General features: G+C 41.0%; 3 protein-coding genes across 4 annotated transcripts; 1 reads left to right on the top strand and 2 right to left on the bottom strand.

Annotated features, from left to right (window-relative positions):
• The first annotated feature begins 135 nt into the window (after positions 1-135).
• On the top strand, positions 136-6,248 carry epdl1 (ependymin-like 1). Its single transcript, XM_064931831.1, has 6 exons — positions 136-286; positions 585-619; positions 4,161-4,289; positions 4,482-4,674; positions 5,348-5,441; positions 5,833-6,248. The coding sequence occupies exons 1-6, from the start codon at positions 220-222 to the stop codon at positions 5,960-5,962; spliced, it is 648 nt and encodes a 215-aa protein (XP_064787903.1). The 5' UTR covers positions 136-219; the 3' UTR covers positions 5,963-6,248.
• cskmt (citrate synthase lysine methyltransferase) lies at positions 4,997-8,088 on the bottom strand. Of its 2 annotated transcripts, none has more exons than XM_064931829.1 (2): positions 7,800-8,088; positions 4,997-7,114 (listed from the first exon to the last, which is right to left on the bottom strand). In XM_064931829.1, the coding sequence occupies exon 2, from the start codon at positions 7,095-7,097 to the stop codon at positions 6,441-6,443; it is 657 nt and encodes a 218-aa protein (XP_064787901.1). In that variant the 5' UTR covers positions 7,098-7,114; positions 7,800-8,088; the 3' UTR covers positions 4,997-6,440. The 2 variants fall into 2 exon arrangements, with proteins under 2 accessions (XP_064787901.1, XP_064787900.1); XM_064931828.1 differs by having other exon boundaries at positions 7,775-8,073.
• An 80-nt stretch (positions 8,089-8,168) lies between these two features.
• LOC135510701 (ubiquitin thioesterase OTUB1-like) lies at positions 8,169-19,350 on the bottom strand. The gene is made up of 7 exons (XM_064931830.1): positions 19,273-19,350; positions 18,416-18,483; positions 17,656-17,754; positions 17,374-17,492; positions 17,143-17,227; positions 13,232-13,426; positions 8,169-8,731 (listed from the first exon to the last, which is right to left on the bottom strand). The coding sequence occupies exons 1-7, from the start codon at positions 19,316-19,318 to the stop codon at positions 8,534-8,536; spliced, it is 810 nt and encodes a 269-aa protein (XP_064787902.1). The 5' UTR covers positions 19,319-19,350; the 3' UTR covers positions 8,169-8,533.
• Positions 19,351-22,972: the final 3,622 nt, after the last annotated feature.

Here is a 22,972-nt window from a genome sequence, read left to right on the forward strand (position 1 = left end):
TAATGCACTGTGAAGGCTGTTATCTTAGCCTGGCCAATGGAAACATTCCTTAGTCTCATAGGACAGGGGTTTCTGGGCCTCTGGTGAGAATGAAAACCTGGCACCTGTGCTCATCTAGGATTTGGAGCCTCGGTGTCGTACTGTTTATAAGGAAGTGACTTTGCACTCCTACAGCAGTCCGTCTGTTTGTTGGCGTGAGAGTGTGTGACATTTGGAAGCATGAGGACCTTCGTGTTGTTGATGTGCCTTGCAGTGGGCTGCCTGGCTCAGGCACCTCATCCGTGCAGTAAGTAAAAGACAGAGCAATTGTATTGTAAATTGATTTGTTAACCTAAGAGTGTGTTATGAATGCCTGACCCCCCCCCCCAGTCAAAGATTAGCTCCTGCTTACAGCATAGTCCTGATTTAACACCTGTGCATTGTACTGGAGGCAGAGCTGTAAAAGTCATGTGATGGCAATTAAGGTGGATGTTTTCTTCTATGTTTATAATGTAGAGTCCACTTTTACGGCTAAATTGGCCGTTTAGCAAAACAATGGATAAATGTTTCACTTGTTACCAATAAATCACATTTCCCTTGCTCAGGGTCTCCCCCTCTTCTGACTGGAGCCATGTCAGTGGTAAGTCTGTTTCTCCATACTAGGTGGTAATATGGGAGTTCCCATAGCAATTCATTTTATTTATCTGTTATTTTACCAGGTAAGTTGACTGAGAACACGTTCTCATTTGCAGCAACGACCTGGGGAATAGTTACAGGGGAGAGGAGGGGGATTAATGAGTCAATTGTAAACTGCAATAACATCAGATGGAACATTTTGACAACTACTATAAATATTTAGAAAATCTTGATATCCTGCCTTATATACTGAACAAAAATATAAACGCAACATGTAAAGTGTTGGTCCCATGTTTTCATGAGCTTAAATAAAAGATCTGAAATGTTCTGTATGCACAAAAAGCTTATTTCTCTCAGACTGTGTGCACAAATTTGTTTCCCTGTTAGTAACCATTTCTCCTTTGCTAAGATGTATTTTATCTTTTATTTAACTAGGCAAGTCAGTGAAGAACAAATTCTTATTTTCAATGACAGCCTAGGAACAGTGGGTTAACTGCCTGTTCAGGGGCAGAATGACAGATTTATACCTTGTCAGCTCACGGGTTTGAACTTGCAACATTCCGGTTGCTAGTCCACCGCTCTAACCACTAGGCTACCCTGCCACCCCAAGATAATCCATCAACCTGACAGGTTAATGCTGATTAAACAGAATGACCATTACACAGGTGCACCTTGTGCCAGGGACAATAAAAGGCCACTCTAAAATGTGCAGTTTTGTCACAGAACACAATGTCAGAAGTGTCTCAGGTTTTGAGGGAGCGTGCAATTGGCATGCTGACTGCAGGAATGTCCCGCAGAGCTGTTACCAGAGTATTTTATGTTAATTTCTCTACCAACGTCGTTTTAGAGAATTTACGTCCGTACGGCATCACAACCGCAGACCACGTGTTTGGCGTTGTGTGGGCAAGCGGTTTGCTGATGTCAACGTTGTGAACAGAAAGCCCCATGGTGGGACTATGGTATGGGCATGCGTAAGCTACAGACAATGAACATAAATTGTATTTTATTGATGGCAATTTCAATGCACAGAGATACTGTTCCAACAGGACAACAACCCTAAGCACACAGCCAAGACAATGAGTCCCATTGCCGTGCCATTCATCACTTCATGTTTCAGCATGATAATGCACTGCCCGACGTCGCAAGGATCTGTACATATCTGTACTCACCAGACATGTCACCCATTGAGCATGTTTGGGATGCTCTGGATCGACGTGTAGGACAGCGTATTCCAGTTGCCGCCAATATCCAGCAACTTCGCATAGCCATTGAGGAGGAATGGGATAACATTCCACAGGCCACAATCAACAGCCGGATCAACTCTATGCAAAGGAGATGTGTTGTGCTGCATGAGGCAAATGGTGGTCACACCCAATACAGACTGGTTTTCTGATCCACGCCTCTACCTTTTTTTTGAGGTATCTGTCTGTGACCAACAGATGCAGATCTGTATTCCCAGTCATCTGAAATACATAGATTAGGGCCAAATCCTTTTTTTCAATTGACTTATTTCCTAATATGAACTGAAATTGTTGCATGTTGCGCTTATATCTTTGTTCAGTGTGTGATATATACCGTGCATTCTGAAAGTATTCAGACCTCTTACCTTTGATACGTTTTGTTACGATACAGCCTTATTCTGAAATGGATTCAATTGTTTTTTTCCCCTCGTCAAACTACACACAATGACAAAGCAAAAACTAATTTTTTTAGACCTTTCTGCTTATTTATGAAAAATAAGAATCAGAAATAACTTATTTACATAAGTATTCAGACTCTCTGCTGTGAGACTCGAAATTGAGCTCAGGTGCATCCTGTTTCCATTGATCATCCTTGAGATGTTTCTACAACTTGATTGGAGTCCACCTGTGGTAAATTCTATTGATTGGACATGATTTGGAAAGGCACACACCTGTCTATTTAAGGTCCCCCAATTGACAATGCATGTCAGAGCAAAAACCAAGCCATGAGGTCGAAGGAATTGTCCTTAGAGCTCCGATACAGGATTGTGTCGAGGCACAGATCTGGGGAAGGGTACCAAAACGTTTCTGCAGCATTTAAGGTCCCCAGGAACACAGTGGCCCCATCATTCTTAAATGGAAATGGCCAGAAGGAAGCCACTCCTCAGTAAAAGGCACATGACAACCCACTTGGAGTTTGCCAAAAGGCACCTAAAGGACTCTCAAACTCTGGTCTGATGAAACCAAGATTGAACTCTTTGGCCTGAATGCCAAGCTTCAAGTCGGGAGGAATCCTGGCACCATCCCTACGATGAAGTATGGGGGTGGCATTATCATGCTGTGGGGATGTTTTTCAGCAGCAGGGACTGGGAGACTAGTCAGGATCGAGGGAAAGATGAAAAGAGTAAAGTACAGAGATCCTTGATGAAAACCTGCTCCAGAGCGCTCAGGACCACAGACTGGGGCGAAGGTTCACCTTCCAGCAGAACAACAACCCTAAGCACACAGCCAAGACAATGCAGGAGTGGTTTCGGGACAAGTCTCTGAATGTTGTTGAGTTGCCCAGCTAGAGCGCGGACTTGAATCTGACCGAACATCTCTGGAGAGACCTGAAAATGTGCCATCGACGCTCCCCATCCAACCTGACGGAGCTTGAGGATCTGCAGAAAGAGCCAAAAGAGGTGCGCCAAGCTTGTAGGGTCATACTCAAGAAGACTCGAGGCTGTAATCGCTGCCAAAGGTGCTTCAACAAAGTACTGAGTAAAGGGTCTGAATACTTATGTAAATTTTATATTTATTTATTTTTTTTACAAGAAATTCTAAAAACCTGTTTCTGCTTTGTCATTATGGGTTATTGTGTGTAGATTGAGGGGGGAAACTATTTAATCCATTTTAGAATAAGGCTGCAGTGGTGTAAAGTACTTAAGTTGTTTTTGGGGGTAACTACTTTACTTAACTATTTATATTTTTGACTACGTTTACTTTTACTAAACTACATTCCTTAAGAAAATATTGTACTTTTTACTCAAAGTACTCGTTACATTTTGAATGCTTAGCAGGACAGGAAAATTGTCGAATTCACACACTTATCAACCAAACATCCCTGGTTTTCCCTACTGCCTCTGATCTGGCGGACTCACTGATCATGCATGCTTCGTTTACAAATGATGTTTGAATGTTGGAGTGCCGTTGGCATTCCGCAACTAAAAAAAACAAGAAAATAGTGCCATCTGGTTTGCTTACTATAAGGAATTTGAAATTATTTATACTTTTGATACTCAAGTATATTTTAAACTAAACGCTTTTAGACTTTTACTCATAGAATTTCACTGGGTGACATTTACTTGAGTCATTTTCTATTAAGGTATTCTTGCTTTTACTCCAGTATAACAGTTGGGTACTTTTTCCACCACTGTAAGACTAACTTAAAAGAAAATTAGGAAAAAGTCAAGAGGTCTAAATATTTTATAAATGCACTGTATATACAGTATATGAAGAAAAAAACAGAAAATACAAATTTGGTTTAGAAAATATATATATATGCAAATAGTATATGCTATATATCTCACATTCCTGTCTTTTCAGGCAAATGAGAAGGTTAATGCATATGCAAAATACGACTATGACGCGTTAGGCGAGCGTATCCGCTTCAAGGAGATGGGAACTTATGAGAACAAGACATTCGGCCTAGATGCCCTTCTGCTCTTCAGAGAGGTAACAAACACTTATTCACAGCAACAACCGTGTATTTAATACAACATACTGGTACACAACTCACAGTCATGCACATTCAATTTATTCATATAAAAACAGAGCTACATTGTTAGAAAAATAATGGTTTCCTACAAAAAAAAAACAATACGCCTGCCATGAAACAGATGCTTATCTTTCCCCAACGTTTTCCAGGGCGTCATGTATACGATTAACCACAAGAACCGCACATGTAAGAAGGAGAGGCTGAATAAGGAGGACTTCCACCCCATGGAGATCCCTGCAGATGCTGCTCTGCTGGGGCAGGTGATCCTAGGGAGCTCCTCTGGTCCAGGACAGGGTCTGCTGGTCAACACCTGGTATGGAGAACGTGCAACCCCAACTGGTGGTAAGGGGCATGGCATGCAGTTGGTTTAAATGTTGCCTTTCATTTGTGAGCTTCCTCTTACTGAGGAATGCCAAAATCAAATGGAATTTGTCACATGCGCAAAATACAACAGGTGAAATACTACACCTTTACTGTGAAATTAGGTTTTTTTAAAGTAAGAAAAAATTGCTAAATGAACTAAAGGCAAAATAGTAACACAATAAAATAACAATAGAGGCTATATACAAAGGGTACCGGTACTGAGTCAATGTGCAGGGGTATGGGTTAGTCGAGGTAATTGAGGTAATATGTACAGCACCAGTCAAAAGTTTGGATGCACCAATTCATTCAAGGGTTTTTCTTTATTTTTACTCTTTTCTACATTGTATAATAATATAAGACATCAAAACTATGAAAGTAGTAACCAAAAAAGTGTTAAACAAATTAAAATATATATTTGAGATTATTCAAAGTAGCCACTCTTGACAGCTTTGCCCACATTTAGGCAGGTTACATTGGTGTTCTAGGGCACAGGCACTATGGTGGTCTGCTTGAAACATGTAGGTATTTCAGACTCGGTCAGGGAGAGAATCATTCCTAGCAACTTTTTTTTTATGGCAATTAAGTTTTGTGTTCTCAAATCAAATTTCTGCTCCCTGATTTTGTTTATCTGATTGATCAATTTAATCTTCAGGTAAAGACAAGTGGTTGAGCACCTTCACTGAGTTTGGCTGCATACCTGTCAGCACTACGTACTACACGGACAAGACTGGCTGGGTGCTTACAACGTAAGTGTGTATATTATTGGGCAGTGTGTAAAATGACTGGTTTTTATTTTTAAATGGCTGGATTTTTTTCCTCTACTGACAACGCTATAATAGTAATATTTGACATCAATATATAGTCTTGTAGGCCTATGTAGTGTTTGTTACATATCCTCATTCTGAGGAGGTTCCTCAGTCCATTTTGTGCTCCAAAACATTCAAAAGAATGTCTTCATTAGCTAGTTTGGCACTTCTGGAAACATCAAAATCCATAATTTCTATATAAAAGTTGAATGAATTATTAATGATTAGTACTTTCATAATTATCCCGAAGCATGGATTTGACTTTCGTTAAATCTACAGATAAGATATCCATTATGCTATGTGATAATTCTGTTTTTCTTTTCACTTACAGCTTCTTCAACATTGTTGTTGGGATCGATGACCCCCAGCAGTTCTTCCCTCCTAAGTTCTGTCAGGGCGTTAAACTGGATGCGACTGCAGATGCAGCCAACTTCTACAGCATTTTTAAAAACATAAACTAAAATGGACCAGGTCCTTCATTTTCTTTTCTTATGAGATTTTCACACAACTATTGCTTATTTTTAACTTGTGATAAATGTTTTAATGAACTTATGAATAATTATAAAAAGGGATAACTCATTAATGTATAAGAAAAGGGTTAAACCATGAATTAGAAAAAAAGAATCCAGTACTGACCATGTAACATTTTACCTTTGACAAATGTTAATTGCTTTCCTTACTACATATAGGCCTTGGAAATGTAAACTTTCACTGTGAACTGTCCTTCCGAATAAAATGTCAAGTCTACAGTAATTGTTTTATAGTATAGTTGGACAGCTCTTCACAAGACCTCTGTTCATATTGTGTAGACAAAGAAAGAAATGTGTGTATATCTTTTGTCTAGATAAAAGTTGGTCAGTTGTATCAAGAAATGAATTATTTATTAGTCACATCAAAGATGTTCACTCCCTGACAACGCAGACATACACAAACAACTATCTACTGTGCTACAGGATGAGCTGTAACTTGGTAGCAGTAATAAGTTACTCCCCTTAACTCTCCCACCTCCTGCACCCCCACATCGGCAACCATCATCCCCGGCTCCTGGCCCTCTTTCTCCAGCCACAACATTCTGGCATCAGGGTCCTCATCTGAGAACTGAAGGAGAGACCCAGAGTCCCTCAACACCCTTAGACACTGCTTAAGCACTTGACTGGCCTTGGCCCCACCTTCCCTCGACCTTAGCAAGGCATCTATGGTGCCCTTGTCTAGAATGAGGTCTAGGCTCTCAGAACCAAAGTGTTTGTGGAGATGAGTGCAGTCCAGTTCTAAGAAGTCCAGCTTAGAGGAAGTGTTCTGAGGTTGCAGGGCTTTGGTTTCTGTGTGTTCCTGCATAAGGCGCACAGCAATAGCAGAGATGTCAGCGCAGGTCACCTGCACTGGCCAGGGAGAGTGTCTGTATATGCAAGGTCCCAGGGCAGAGGTACCACAACCCATGTCCAGAACATGTAGGGCATCAGAGTTGTGCTGTGAATGCAGCATAGGCAAGATGAAGTCCCGGATTGCGTCGAAACCAAAGAACCACTCAAAATTCTTGAAGTTGGTTGCCTTGCTGTTTTCTGTGTAGAACCGGTCCCATGTTGCTTTCTTGTCCATGTTGTTGATAAGTTCAGCTACAGAAGTAGGGACAAACGAGGGTGAATGTCAGGAAGATTTTAAAAAAGCATACTAGCGGTATTATATTTTTGTCAGTTCATGAGTTTCCTTAAAATAACATTTCATAGAACAAATGAGAGCGCCTAAAATATTGCTAACGTTAGCTCGATACTAACAATGAGTATCTAGCTATGGTAGCTAACTACAACTGAGCTGTGGAGATTAGCACAAACAAGCTAACTTGACCAACCTGTGCTCAAATTACATTTCATCAGTGAACGGGGGTATTTGCATACAAAAATAAATGCCTTTGAATTTAACCTGTATTTAACTAGGCAAATCAGTTACGAACATTTTTTTCAATAACGGCCTAAGTTACCGGGGAGCAGTGGGTTAACTGCCTTGTTCAGGGGCAGAACGACAGATTTTTACATTGTCAGCTCGGGGATTCGACCCAGCAACCTTTCAGTTACTTGTCCAACGCACTAGCCTATCTGCCACCCAAAATCAATGAATCAAGAGAGCAAGCCACTGTCTAGCTGTATATAGCAAGTAAGATAGCTAGCTAGCTAGCGTGCAGCCACCATAGAGGTCAACTGTTAGCTAGCATTAAAAAGCCATGCGTTCGTTAGTTTGCATCAACTCATTTTACAAGACACCAATAAATTGAGACATACTTGTCAGACTGGAGTGGTGCCTTACACGTGTGTTTGCAATTAACGTCCCCAACCTCCTTGGCGACAGGATGTTTAAAATCAGCGCCATGATTCGTATCTCTCCTAGAAATCCTCCCTCACGCACTGCTGAGCAGCAAGCTACCTGCTGTGTGCGCAGTGGAGGGCAACTGAGCATGCATCGACCATGGAAACAAGTATGCGGAATGACAGTAGAAGCATTTCATGGGTTTCCTTTGTATGAAATATGAGCAACCCAAATTCAAGACATGTACAGACAACAAGAACATGACATTCACACAAGCATGTAAATACTGCATTGCATATTGCTGTTATGCCAGTTGAAATGTAGATACCAGAAGAACGGCACAAACGAGACATTTACATACAAATCAAATAAGATGTAAATACCTTTAATAAAACGCAGTGTAACAAAGGAAAATAATCCAACAAAAAAAAGCAAGTTGATAACATTTACAACCACAAAATAAAAATAAAAACTGTACAACTCTAAACATCTGGAGCCACTGCTATTTGTTTGGTAAATATTTGTTTTTTTAATTCACTGTTCTGTGATGAAGAGAATATATTGAGTGACGGGGAGGGAGAAGGGGGCTGTATAATGTGATTGGGATTTGAGAAAAAAAACAGTGTAGTCTTCAAACACACATGTATGCATCAGTGTGGCAGGTGAAGTATTTCGCCACTGCCACCACAGTAGTAGGAAAGGACATTGGGGTGGATTTTCTAAACAGCAGGTAGTTATTTGTACAAGATGTCGTAGTGGCCGGGTCTATAGAGGAGAAAGACACGAGGCTCGCTGCCTTCAGGAAAGACGTGGTGGTTGACTGTGCCCCCCTCACCCCGGTCCATATACTCCACTAGGATGGACACGTTCAGGGCCTGGGCCAAGGCGATGATGTGGATATGGTCACTTTCTTTAGACATGGGCTCCACCTCCTGATAGTAAACACACAGAGAACAAACAAAGTGTTTGAGTTTGGGGACTTGTTATGCAACTCTAGATGATACTGGAATGTACATATGCAAAAAAAAAGTACAAGTTGATCATTTTGGCAGTAGGAATGAGACAATATATCCACAGGAAAGGATAATTGCTTCCGGTGAAATCTGAACACACCACCAGCGCTTTGAAAAGTTTATGCAATTATATTTTCCTGTGGATATAGTCTCACACTCCTACAGCCAAAAGGACCAACCGCACGGACAACTGGTAAAGTATGTGAAAATATCATTTTATTCAACATTCTGGCTTGTAGATGCCGAGAGAAAACTTTCCTGATTCAAAATGCTAATTTCTGCCCGACGTAGTTCTTCTGCAATTCAACGTCGGGTTTCCAGGCAACTTGAGCGCTAACGTATTGCCTTTAACATCCTCAGCAATACAGTGCCATCAGAAAGTATTCACACCCCTCAACTTTTTGTTGTGTTACAGCCTGCATTTAAAATGGATATGTCTTTAGAACTGTTTGCTAATTAATAAGTATTCAACCCCTTTGTTATGGCAAGCCTAAATACGTTCAGGAGTAAAAATGTTCTTAAGTCTCAAAAGTGTGCAATAGTGTTTAACATGATTTTTGAATAACTACCTCATCTCTGTACCCCACACATACAGAGAATTGTAAGGTCCCTAAGTCGATCAGTGAATCTTAAAAGATTCAACCACAAAAGGTTCAAATGCCTCACAAAAAAGGGCACCTATTGGTAGATGAGTAAAAAAAAAAAAAAAAACAGACATTGAATATCCCTTTGAGCATGGTGAAGTTATTAATTACACTTTTGAGAGTGTATCAATACACCAACTCAATACAAAGATACAAGTGTCCTTCTTAACTCAGTTGCCGGAGAGGAAGGAAACCGCTCAGGGATTTCACCATGAGGCCAATAGATAAAACAGTTAGAGTTTAATGGCTGTCATATGAGAAAACTGATGATGGATCAACAACATTGTTGTTACTTCACAATACTAACCTAAATGACAGAGTGAAAAAAAAGAAGCCTGTAAATAATAAAACATATTCGTAAACATGCATCCCGTTTGCAATAAGGCAACAAAGTAAAACTGAAAATGTTTGGCAAAGAAATTAAGTTTTATGTCTTAAATACAAAGTGTTACGTTTGGGGTAAATCCAACACAACATTGCTGAGTACTACTTCATATTTTCAAGCATGGTGGTGGCTTCATCATATTATAGATATACTTGTTATTGGCAAGGACTAGGATTTTGGGGGGATAAAAACAAAATAGAGTTAAGCACAGGCAAAATCCTAGAGGAAAACCTGGTTTAGTCTGCTTTCCAACAGACCCTAAGGAGACAAATTGACCTTTCAGCAGGACAATAGCCTAAAACACAAGGCCAAATATAAATTGGTTACAAAGAAAACATTGAATGTTCCCGAATGGCCTAGTTACACTTTTGACTTAAATCTGCTTGAAAATCTATGGCAAGACTTGAAAATTGCTGTCTAGCAATGAACAACAACCAACTTGACAGAGCTTGAGGAACTTTAAAAATAATAATATACAAATATTGTACAATCCAGGTGCGCAAAGCTCTTAGAGAATTAATCAGAAAGACACAGCTGTAATCGCTGCAAAAGGTGATTCTAACATACGTTGATTCAGGGATGTGAACACTTACAGTATCAGTAAAGTTTGGACACACCTACTCATTCCACGGTTTTTCCTTTATTTTGACTATTTTCTACATTGTGGAAAAATACTGAAGACATCCAAACTATGAAATAACACATATGATATCATGTAGTAATCCCCCCCCCCCCAAAAAAGTGTTCAACAAATCAAAATATATTTTATATTTGAGACACTTCAAAGTAGCCCGCCCTTTGCCTTGATGACAGCTCTGCACACTTCTTGGCATTCTCTCAACCAGTAACATGACGTAGTCACCTGGAATGCATTTCAATTAACAGATGTGCCTTGTTAAAAGTTAATTTGTCAAATTTCTTTCCTTCTTAATGCGTTTGAGCCAATCAGTTGTGTTGTGACAAGGTAGGGGTGGTGTACAGGAGATATCTATTTGGTAAAAAGACCAAGTACATACAGTTGAAGTTGGACGATTACATACACCTTGGCCAAATACATTTAAACTCAGTTTTTCACAATTCCTAACATTTCATCCTTGTAACAATTCCCTGTCTTAGGTCAATATATCCACGTCATTTTCCTTCCTCATGATGCCATCTATTTTGTGAAGTGCACCAGTCCCTCCTGCAGCAAAGCACCCCCACAACATGATACTGTCACCCCCGTGCTTCACGGTTGGGATGGTGTTCTTCGGCTTGCAAGCATCCCCCTTTTTCCTCCAAACATAATGATGGTCATTATGGCCAAACAGTTATATTTTTGTTTCATCAGACCAGTGGACATTTCTCCAAAAACTACAATCTTTTTCCCCATGTGCAGTTGCAACACGTAGTCTGGCTTTTTTATGGCGGTTTTGGAGCAGTGTCTTCTTTGCTGAGCTGCCTTTCAGGTTGTCGATATAGGATTTGTTTTACTGTGGATATAGATACTTTGTACCTGTTTCCTCCAGCATCTTCACAAGGTCCTTTGCTGTTGGTCTGGGATTGATTTGCACTTTTTGCAAAGTACATTCATCTCTAGGAGACAGAATGCGTCTCCTTCCTGAGCGGCATGACGGCTGCATGGTCCCATGGTGTTGATACTTGCATACTATTGTTTGTACAGATGAACACGGTACCTTCAGGCGTTTGAAAATTGCTCCCAAGGATGAACCAGACTACAATTGTTTTTCTGAGATCTTGGCTGATTTTTTTTGATTTTCCCATGATTTCAAGCAAAGAGGCACTGAGTTTGAAGGTAGGCCTTGAAATACATCCACAGGTTCACCTCCAATTGACTCAAATTATGTAAATTAGCCTAACAGAAGCTTCTAAAGCCATGAAATCATTTTCTAGAATTGTCCAAGCTGTTTAAAGGCACAGTCAACTTAGTGCATGTAAACCTCTGACCCACTGGAATTGTGATACAGTAAATTATAAGTGAAATAGCCTGTCTAAGCGATTACAGGAAAAATTACTTGTGTCATGTACAAAGTTGATGTCCTTACTGACTTGCAAAAACTATAGTTTGTTAACAAGAAATGTGGGGAGTGGTTGAAAAACAAGTTTTAATGACTCCAACCTAAGTGTATGTAAACTTCCGACATCAACTGTAAAACAGTTCAAATAAGCAAAGAGAAATGACAGTCGATAATTACTTTAAAAGACATGAAGGTCAGTCAATTAGGAACATTTCAAAAACGTTGAAAGTTTCTTCAAGTGCAGTCGCAAAAACAATCAAGCACTATGATGAAATTGGCTCTCATGAGGACCGCCACAGGAAAGGAAGACCCAGAGTTACTTCTGCTGCAGAGAATAAGTTCATTAGAGTTACTGCGTGAATCAGGCCTTCATGGTTGATTTGCTACAAAAGAAACCACTACTAAAGGACACCAAAAAGAAGAAGAGACTTGCATGGGCCAAGAAACACAAGCAATGGACATAAGACCGGTGGAAACCTGTTGTTTGGTCTGATGACTCCAAATTGGAGATCAACCGCCATGTCTTTGTGAGATGCAGAGGAGGTGAACGGATGATCTCTGCATGTGTGGTTCCCACCGTGAAGCATGGAGGATGTGGTGTGATGGTGCTTTGCTGGTGACACTGTGTGATTTATTTAGAATTTAAGGCACACTTAACCAGCATGGCTACCACAGCGATACGCCATCCCATCTGGTTTGCGCTTAGTGGGATTGTCATTTGTTTTTCAACAGGGCAATGACCCAAAACACACCTCCATGCTGTGTAAGGGTTATTTAAGCAAGGAGAGTGATGGAGTGCTCATCAATTAAACTGGCCTACACAAATCACCCGACCTCAACCCAATTGAGATGGTTTGGGATGAGTTGGACCGCAGAGTGAAGGAAAAGCAGCCAACAAGTGCCCAGCATATGTGGGAAATCTTTCAAGACTGTTGAAAAAGCATTCCAGGTGAAGCTGATTGAAATAATGCTAAGAGTGTGCAAAGCTGTAATCAAGGCAAAGGGTGGCTACTTTGAAGAATCTCAAATATATTTTGATTTGTTTAACACTTTTTTTGGTTATTTCATAGTTTTGACATCTTCACTATTATTCTACAATGTAGAAAATATTACAAATAAAGAAAACCCTTGAACGAGTAGGTGTCCAAACTTTTGACTGGTACTGTATATAAATTAGATACTTCTATATTTAATTTTATAATACATTTTCTAAAAACATGTTTTCACTGTCATTATGGGCTACTTGCATATATTTAATCAATTTTGAATTCTGGCTTTAACAACAAAAATGTGGAAAAAGTCAAGGGGTATGAATACTTTCTGAAGGCACTGTAGATCTCCCTTATTCTCTGATGTTCCATAAGGAACCCACCTGCTGACAGAACTCCCTGACAGAGCGTCCCCCCTCGATGAAGTGCTGGAAGAAACCGTGCTCCCTCTGCAGGTAGCCTGAAGTGAGCAACCGCAGGTACACCACGATGTAGTCTGACACGCTCTGGTCTCTGAAGGAGCCCAGCAGCTCACTGAGTCCTGGCTGCTTCTCACACAGCTCTAACAGGTCCATGAACTAGGGGAAGAATAAAGAATAATGTTCAGTTTGCTGATGCTTTTACGTCAAGTGACTTAAAAGTTAACATGTTCAGTATAGTGCATTTGGAAATCATTCAGACCCTTTCCTTTTTTCCACATTTTTTTTATCCCCTCATCAATCTACCCACAACGACAATGCGGAAAAAGGTTTTAGAAATTTTTGCAAATGTATTAAAAATAAAAAAACAGAAATAACTTATTTACATAAGTATTCAGACCCTTTGCTATAGGAATCAAAATTGAGCTTAGGTGCATCCTGTTTCCATTGATCATCCTTGCGATGTTTCTACAACCTGATTGGAGTCTTACCTGTGGTAAATTCAAATGATTGGACATGATTTGGAAAGGCACTGTGCTTAAAAATTTTAATGTTTGTGCTTTTCTAATAACTAATTTCTGTGTTCTATTCATGTGCTTTTCTAATAAATGTTTTCTATGTTCATGCAAGTGACTGACTGAAAGAATCCTCACTATCAGTAGCTGCAATTTGGCAGTATGCCCAGACCTTTGTTTTGAGAACAAAAGACATCTCCGTTTCAAGGTCTCAGCTTAGAGAGAATAATACTCGTGACATATTGGTCTGTTACATGTTATGAACCAGTATGGGTCGGTCACACGAATGAAACAAAAACGTTAATGATGAATTAATTATGCTAAATCATGCAAATATAAACTTATCTATAACTTGTCTGTGAAGAGCCGTATATAAGACAACCTCTGGGACTTCCCCAGCAGAGCTCCTGATTGACATGTGTACTATGGTGCATTGAATTGGTTGGAACCTCTCCAGCGCATTGATAATAAAGGACGATTCATTTAAGATTGACTTAAGAGTGTCCCTGGTGGTCATTTCCACGACGTGGTGGTGCAGTTCCACGACAGCACACACCTGACTATATAAGGTCCCACAGTTGACAGTACATGTCAAAGCAAAAACCAAGCCATGACATCCCGCTTGGAGTTTGCCAAAAAGGCATCCAAAGGACTCGCAGAACACGAGAAACAAGATTCTCTGGTCTGATGAAACCGGTGGTGGAAATTTCTAACCAAAAGGAAGAGAGAGACTGTGGATTCCTCAAACAGCAACTTTATAAGAGTTGCAAAAATGGAGCCGTTAACAATCCACTCAACAGTGCAGAGTTAAGAGCCCAACGAACAGAGTTGAGTCTCAGCTTTTATAGAAAAGTCCAACCTCTGTGTATATGGGGCAGTTAGCAGATGTGAGCAAACAGGGGTGGGGAACATAGTGTATAAAAGGCATTTAGCTTGTCTATGCAGATTAAGATAGCTGACATTACCACAGCTCACACTATTCTTCTGTTCCGTCCTGCAAGTTTCCACACAGATGAGTTCCTACAGATAGTAAAAACGGGATGTCACATACTGCAGTCTCACCCGGCTCTTATCTGTATGCCCAGACTTATCACTAAGTCACAAGACAAGCCTTCACCAGTAAAAAAACACTAGCATATAACATTGGACAATTCTCTGAGTGAAAACAGCATAGTATGTCTAAAATTAAATGTAATTTTCCCACTACAAACCAAGATTGAACTCTTTGGCCTGAATGCCAAGCATCACATCAGGAGAAAACCTGGCACCATCCCTACGGTGAAGCACGGTGTCAGCATCATGCTGTGGGGATGTTTTTCAGCGGCAAGGACTGGGAGACTAGTCAGGATCGAGCGAAAGATGAACGGAGCAAAGTAGAGAAAGATTCTTGATGAAAAACTGCTCCAGAGTGCTTAGGAGCTCAGACTGGGGTGTAGGTTCACATTCCAACAGGACAGTAACCCTAAGCACACAACCAAGACAACGCAGGAGTGGCTTCGGGACAAGTCTCTGAATATCTTTGAGTGGCCCAGCCAGAGCCCACACTTGAACCCAATCGAACATCTCTGGAGAGACTCAAAAATATCTGTGCATTGACGCTCTCAATCCAACCTGACAGAGCTTCAGTGAATTTGCAGAGAAGAATGGGACAAACTCCCCAAATACAGGTGTGACAAGCTTGTTGCGTCATACCCAATAAGATTCAAGGCTGTAATCGCTGCCAAAGGTGCTTCAACAAAGTACTGATTAAAGGTTCTGAATACTTAGGTGAATTTTATATTTTTTTATTTTTAATACATTTGCAAACATTTCTAAAAACCCGTTCTGCTTTATTTATTTTTTTATTAAACCAGGAAGGCCAGTCGAGAACAAGTTCTCATTTACAACTGCGACCTGGCCAAGATAAAGCAAAGCAGTGCGACAAAAACAACACAGAGTTACACAAACAAACATGCAGTCAATAACAATAGAAAAAGTCTATGTACATTGTGTGCAAATGTAGTAAGATTAGGGAGGTAAAGGCAATAAATAGGCCATAGAGGCAAAATAATTACAATTTAACATGAACACTGGAGTGATAGATGTGCAGATGATGATGTGCAAGTAGAGATACTGGGGTGCAAAAAAATTTAATAAATAACAATATGGGGATGAAGTAGTTGTGCTACTTACAGATGGGCTGTGCATTATATGGTATTGTGTGTAGATTGATGAGGGGGGAAAACTATTTCATCCATTTTAGAATAAGGCTGTAATGTAAAGATGTGTGGAAAAGTTATGGGGTCTGAATACTTACCGAATGCACTGTATACAAAAAGTGTACAAAACATCTTCCAAATATTGAGTTGCGCACCCCCCCCCCCCCTCCCCCTGGTCTAAGAGCATTTCGTAGTATTCTGTACGCAAATCTGTGACACTTTATTTAGTATGTTTGTTATGTTTCGTATGGAATGTAGTTTATGGATATCCATCATCCATATATGTTACAAATTGGAATTAGTACCATATGATACGAATTGCAATTCATACAATATGTTACAAATTTGCAAAATGTATGACACGAATTCCAATTTGTTAGTGTTAGCTAAAAGGGTTAAGGTTAGGGGTAGCTAACATACTAAGTAGTTGCAAAGTAGCTAAAAATAGCAACTAGTAGTTCCAGAGTTGCTAAAATGCTAAAGTTGTCCGCGATGAGATTCAAACATGCAACCTTGGGGATGCTAGACTTACGCATTATGCACCCACCCATCCACTCTGACCAACCACCCTACTTTTATTATGTAACCATACCAAATGTAACATATCATACTGATTGAGTATCCCGGATTTAATTTACTATGTTACGTCTAATCTATGAGACAAGGTTGCCCCCAGACCAGCCTCAATTCCTTGGGGCATGGACTCTACGAGGTGTTGAAAGCATTCCACTGGGATGCTAGCCCATGTTGACTCAAATGCTTCCCACAGTTTTGTCAAGTTGGCTGGATGCCCTTTGGGTGGATTATTATTGACACACACAAAAACGCAACAGCTTTGCAGTTCTTTACACAAACCAGTGTGCCTGGCATCTACTACCATACCCTGTTCAAAGGCACTTAAATATTTTGTCTTGCCCATTCACCCTCAATAGCACATGTCTCAAGGCTTAAAAATCTTTCTTTAACCAGTCTCCTCCCCTTCATCTACACTGATTGAAGTGGATTTAACAAGTGACATCAATAAGGGATCGTATCTTTCACTGGGTCAGTCTATGTCATGGAAAGTCCAGGTGTTAATCATGTTTTGCACGCTCAGTGTATGTCATGTGTGTGAGCTGTCACTGTTGTTCATGTGGTGTACAATAAGAGGGAAGCAACTCACAGTATTGTGGAAGTCTTCAATGGTGAACTCAGTGAAACCCTGGTTTACCAGGTCCAGTTTGCTCTTTGCTGCCACTGCTTTGAACCTATAGAGACATAAAACATTGCATCGTTATTCAGTGCCTATTAATTAATGCAGCAACACTAATCATATTGCATCCATCTTTCCTATTACATCGTCTGCTTTACCGACCACCAATGAGCTAAATGCACCATGGAAGTGTTATGTTACCTCTGCAGCTCTTTGCTGTCTTCGAGCAGTGATTCGAGATGTGAAAAGCCAAAAGCTCTGTAGAAACAGTTCCCGTCTGGTCGCGTCTTACGAATATATGAGTATTTTTTGTGTAAATCCTATGGGGGAAAAAGGGACAGAAAGAGAGTAAATACAATAATTATGTCACCATTTCTAACCTTGATTGATCTTGTGATTGTAAGGAACCCTTTCGCCTTAAACCAGTATGAAGTGATGCGGATTCAAATCCTGTAATTGAAAAATTGTGTGCTTTTTACTGACCTTGATCTTGAGCTGATAAATGGTGTCTTCCGCGGCATACTCTCTCTGCAAAACTGACAGCTCCTGTCTGTCTGACACTAAAAGGATGCTTGTTGCGATCTAGACACACACGCACACGCACGCACACACACACGTTAACGCATGGACGTTTCATACTCATAGACTTACAGAAACCAATATAAAACAAGAACACTGGGTGATTAAAATCATGTGATGCAAAGGTATGCATTTCTAGTGCAGTTCAACCTTCTCCACAGCCAACTTATGTCAGTCTAATTCAAATCAAATCAAATTTTATTTGTCACATACACATGGTTAGCAGATGTTAATGCGAGTGTAGTGAAATGCTTGTGCTTCTAGTTCCGACAATGCAGTAATAACCAACAAGTAATCTAACTAACAATTCCAAAACTACTGTCTTATACACAAGTGTAAGGGGATAAAGAATATGTACATAAAGATATATGAATGAGTGATGGTACAGAGCAGCATAGCATAGGCAAGATACAGTAGATGGTATCGAGTACAGTATATACATATGAGATGAGTATGTAAACAAAGTGGCATAGTTAAAGTGGCTAGTGATACATGTATTACATAAAGATGCAGTAGATGATATAGAGTACAGTATATACATATGAGATGAATAATGTAGGGTATGTAAGCATTATATTAGGTAGCATTGTTTAAAGTGGCTAGTGATATATTTTACATAATTTCCCATCAATATTGACGCCTATTCAAGTGTAAAATCTCTCACCTCCTGCTGAATTCTGTCCTGCTGTGCCATAATGGCCTCATCATAAGCAAGACAGTTTACTCCTCCAGCTGGAGAGAAGAAAATAACAACATAGACGTTTACATGACGTTTACAAGTAACATGACAGTTCATTCACAGAGAATGAAGTGCAATGGTGCTGTAAAAAAAAGTTAACCCCAATTCTGAATTTAACGTGGGAACTAGCAATATTACATAATGGTTATTGGAGTAGCTGTGTCAACACAACACAGTGATGGGAAGCATATTTGCAAAAATCACACTTTTTAATAACAATTGTTGGTTACGTACTTTATACCACAAAATGAAATTGATGACAACGTGCATGGGGTTTTAGCTAATTATGTCATCACATATCCGTCTACCATTGGTAATCAACAGTATTAAATCTGGTTCACTTGGGGTGCAAGTGCAACCATGTTATCAACATCAGACCATATTTTTAGGTACAACTCGGTTGAATGTATTGGTTAGCAAGCTAGCTAAGCTTGCTAACTAGCCAACTATCCTATTTTAGTTATGGTGTCAATAAACATTTGACAACCAATTGAAATCCAGCAAAAATATACTGTGAATGAGATACCATTAAGCATTATATGTGACATAATGTGGTATCACCTTCATCCTCCAAAAACTACAGGTCGATAATGCGTTTCTTTGTGTGTGATTTTAATGCTTTGGCCTCCCCTATTGCCCTCTCATATTCATGCAAGCAACTTGTCCCTCAACTGCTATCACTAGATTGCCTAACAATCACATTACTCTGGCAAAAATAACAATGCGTTGATAGCCGAAGCCGGTTAGATTTCGGTCATCGTTCGTTCTGTTGTTTCACTCACCCTCCATCTCTCCCTGTGTTGTTTCCTGCTGTTGCTCCTGCGCCATTTTAGCCGTAGAATTGTGTTTCCTCTGTCTCACTGACCTCATTCTAAACTTCCGGGTCCCAGCACAGCAGCTGTATATTTCTCTATGACAAATGCACATAAATGCAGATATCACAAATATTTAGAACGGGTCATTGGTCTTCTGTCCCAAATAACTAGATTTTCTATACTTGCAATGAATGTGTTTGAGTGAAAAGCTCATCCAATTTTATATTAATCATCAAGACCTTTTTCTTTCTCAAATGGCTCATTTCCACTGACGATTTAGTCCAGTGTTTAACCCAAAATGCAGACTTTTGTTCTCATCTAAGCGGGCCGCCCGGCACATTTGTCTCACTGGACTATGGCTCCAGCGTACCTGCTTACTGGGAGCCAAAGCACGGCCCTGGGTTCTTTTCAGGCAAAGCCATTGTAAAGCCACGAGTCTGTAGTGTCAAATTCGTGAACACTAGAACTTAACATAAAGTGGCCCAGCCAGAACTTAACATAAATTGGTGAATCGCGACCCAATGATGTGGGAGTGAGTCTCAATGGAAAAGCAACAAAACACTTGGGTCAGCGCATGTAAAAATGACCTATTATATCATGGTTTGATGTACAGTACCAGGTTTGGACACGCCTACTCATTCAAGGGTTTTTCTTTATTTGACCTATTTTCTACATTGTAGAATAATAGTGAAGATATCAAAACTATAAAATAACACATATGGAATCATGTAGTAACCAAAAAGTGTTATAAACAAATATATACATTTTAAACTGAGATTCATCAAAGCCACCCTTTGCCTTGATGACACCTTTGCACACTCTTGGAATTCTCTCAACCAGCTTCACCTGGAATGCTTTTTCAACAGTCTTGAATGAGTTCCCACATATGCTGGGCACTTGTTGGCTGCTTTTCCGTCACTCTGCGGTCCAACTCATCCCAAACCATCTCAATTGGGTTGAGATTGGGTGATTGTGGCGGCCACATCATCTCATGCAGCACTCCATCCCTCTCGTTCTTCGTCAAATATCCCTTACGCAGCCTGGAGGTGTGTTTTGGGTCATTGTCCTGTTGAAAAACAAATGATAGTCCCACTAAGAGCAAGCCAGATGGGATGGCGTATCGCTGCAGAATGCTGTGGTAGCCATGCTGGTTAAAAGTGCCTTGAATTATAAATAAATCACTGACAGTGTCACCAGCAAAGCACCCCCACACCATCACACCTCCTCCTCCATGCTTCACGGTAGGAACTTCACATGCGGAGATCATCATTAGAACGTGCGTTGAAGATGTCGTTCCCATAGCAATGATTAAAACATTCCCTAACCAGAAACCGTGGATTGATGGCAGCATTTGCGTGAAACTGAAAGCGCGAACCACTGCTTTTAATCAGAGCAAGGTGACAGGTAACATGACCGAATACAAACAGTGCAGCTGTTCCCTCCGTAAGGCTATCAAACAAGCTAAGCGTCAGTACAGAGACAAAGTAGAATCTCAATTCAACGGCTCAGACACAAGAGGTATGTGGCAGGGTCTACAGTCAATCACGGACTACAAGATGAAATCCAGCTCAGTCACGGACCAGGATGTCTTGCTCCCAGGCAGACTAAATAACTTTTTTGCCCGCTTTGAGGACAATACAGTGCCACTGACACGGCCTGCAACGGAAACATGTGGTCTCTCCTTCACTGCAGCCGAGGTGAGTAAAACATTTAAACGTGTTAACACTCGCAAGGCTGCAGGCCCAGACGGCATCCCCAGCCGAGCCCTCAGAGCATGCGCAGACCAGCTGGCTGGTGTGTTTACGGACATATTCAATCAATCCCTATACCAGTCTGCTGTTCTCACATGCTTCAAGAGGGCCACCATTGTTCCTGTTCCCAAGAAAGCTAAGGTAACTGAGCTAAACGACTGCCGCCCCGTAGCACTCACTTCCGTCATCATGAAGTGCTTTGAGAGACTAGTCAAGGACCATTTCACCTCCACCCTACCTGACACCCTAGACCCACTCCAATTTGCTTACCGCCCAAATAGGTCCACAGACGACGCAATCTCAACCACACTGCACACTGCCCTAACCCATCTGGACAAGAGGAATACCTATGTGAGAATGCTGTTCATCGACTACAGCTCGGCATTTAACACCATAGTACCCTCCAAGCTCGTCATCAAGCTTGAGACCCTGGGTCTCGACCCCGCCCTGTGCAACTGGGTACTGGACTTCCTGACGGGCCACCCCCAGGTGGTGAGGGTAGGCAACAACATCTCCACCCCGCTGATCCTCAACACTGGGGCCCCACAAGGGTGCGTTCTGGGCCCTCTCCTGTACTCCCTGTTCACCCACGACTGCGCGGCAACGCACGCCTCCAACTCAATCATCAAGTTTGCGGACGACACAACTGTGGTAGGCTTGATTACCAACAACGACGAGACGGCCTACAGGGAGGAGGTGAGGGCCCTCGGAGTGTGGTGTCAGGACAATAACCTCACACTCAACGTCAACAAAACTAAGGAGATGATTGTGGACTTCAGGAAACAGCAGAGGGAACACCCCCCTATCCACATCGATGGAACAGTAGTGGAGAGGGTAGTACGTTTTAAGTTCCTCGGCATACACATCACAGACAAACTAAATTGGTCCACTCACACAGACAGCATCGTGAAGAAGGCGCAGCAGCGCCTCTTCAACCTCAGGAGGCTGAAGAAATTCGGCTTGTCACCAAAAACACTCACAGACTTCTACAGATGCACAATCGAGAGCATCCTGGCGGGCTGTATCACCGCCTGGTACGGCAACTGCTCTGCCCACAACCGTAAGGCTCTCCAGAGGGTAGTGAGGCCTGCACAACGTATCACCGGGGGCAAACTACCTGCCCTCCAGGACACCTACACCACCCGATGTTACAGGAAGGCCATAAAGATCATCAAGGACAACACCCACCCGAGCCACTGCCTGTTCACCCCACTATCATCCAGAAGGTGAGGTCAGTACAGGTGCATCAAAGCTGGGACCGAGAGACTGAAAAACAGCTTCTATCTCAAGGCCATCAGACTGTTAAACAGCAACCACTAACATTGAGTGGCTGCTGCCAACACACTGACTCAACTCCAGCCACTTCAATAATGGGAATTGATGGGAAAGGATGTAAAATATATCACTAGCCACTTTAAACAATGCTACCTAATATAATGTTTACATACCCTACATTATTCATCTCATATGTATACATATATACTGTACTCTATCATCTACTGCATCCTTATGTAATACATGTATCACTAGCCACTTTAACTATGCCACTTTGTTTACATACTCATCTCATATGTATATACTGTACTCGATACCATCTACTGTATCTTGCCTATGCTGCTCTGCACCATCACTCATTCATATCTTTATGTACATATTCTTTATCCCCTTACACTGTGTATAAGATATTAGTTTTGGAATTGTTAGTTAGATTATTTGTTGGTTATTACTGCATTGTCGGAACTGGAAGCACAAGCATTTCGCTACACTCGCATTAACATCTGCTAACCATGTGTATGTGACAAATAAAATTTGATTTGATTTGATATGTTCACCTACTCTGCGTCTCACAAAGACATGGCGTTTGGAACCAAAAATCTCAAATTTGGAGTCATCAGACCAAAGGACAGGTTTCCATC

The sequence above is a fragment of the Oncorhynchus masou genome, chromosome 23 (genome assembly GCF_036934945.1).
Source record: "Oncorhynchus masou masou isolate Uvic2021 chromosome 23, UVic_Omas_1.1, whole genome shotgun sequence".
In the NCBI taxonomy this organism is placed as follows: Eukaryota; Metazoa; Chordata; class Actinopteri; order Salmoniformes; family Salmonidae; genus Oncorhynchus; species Oncorhynchus masou.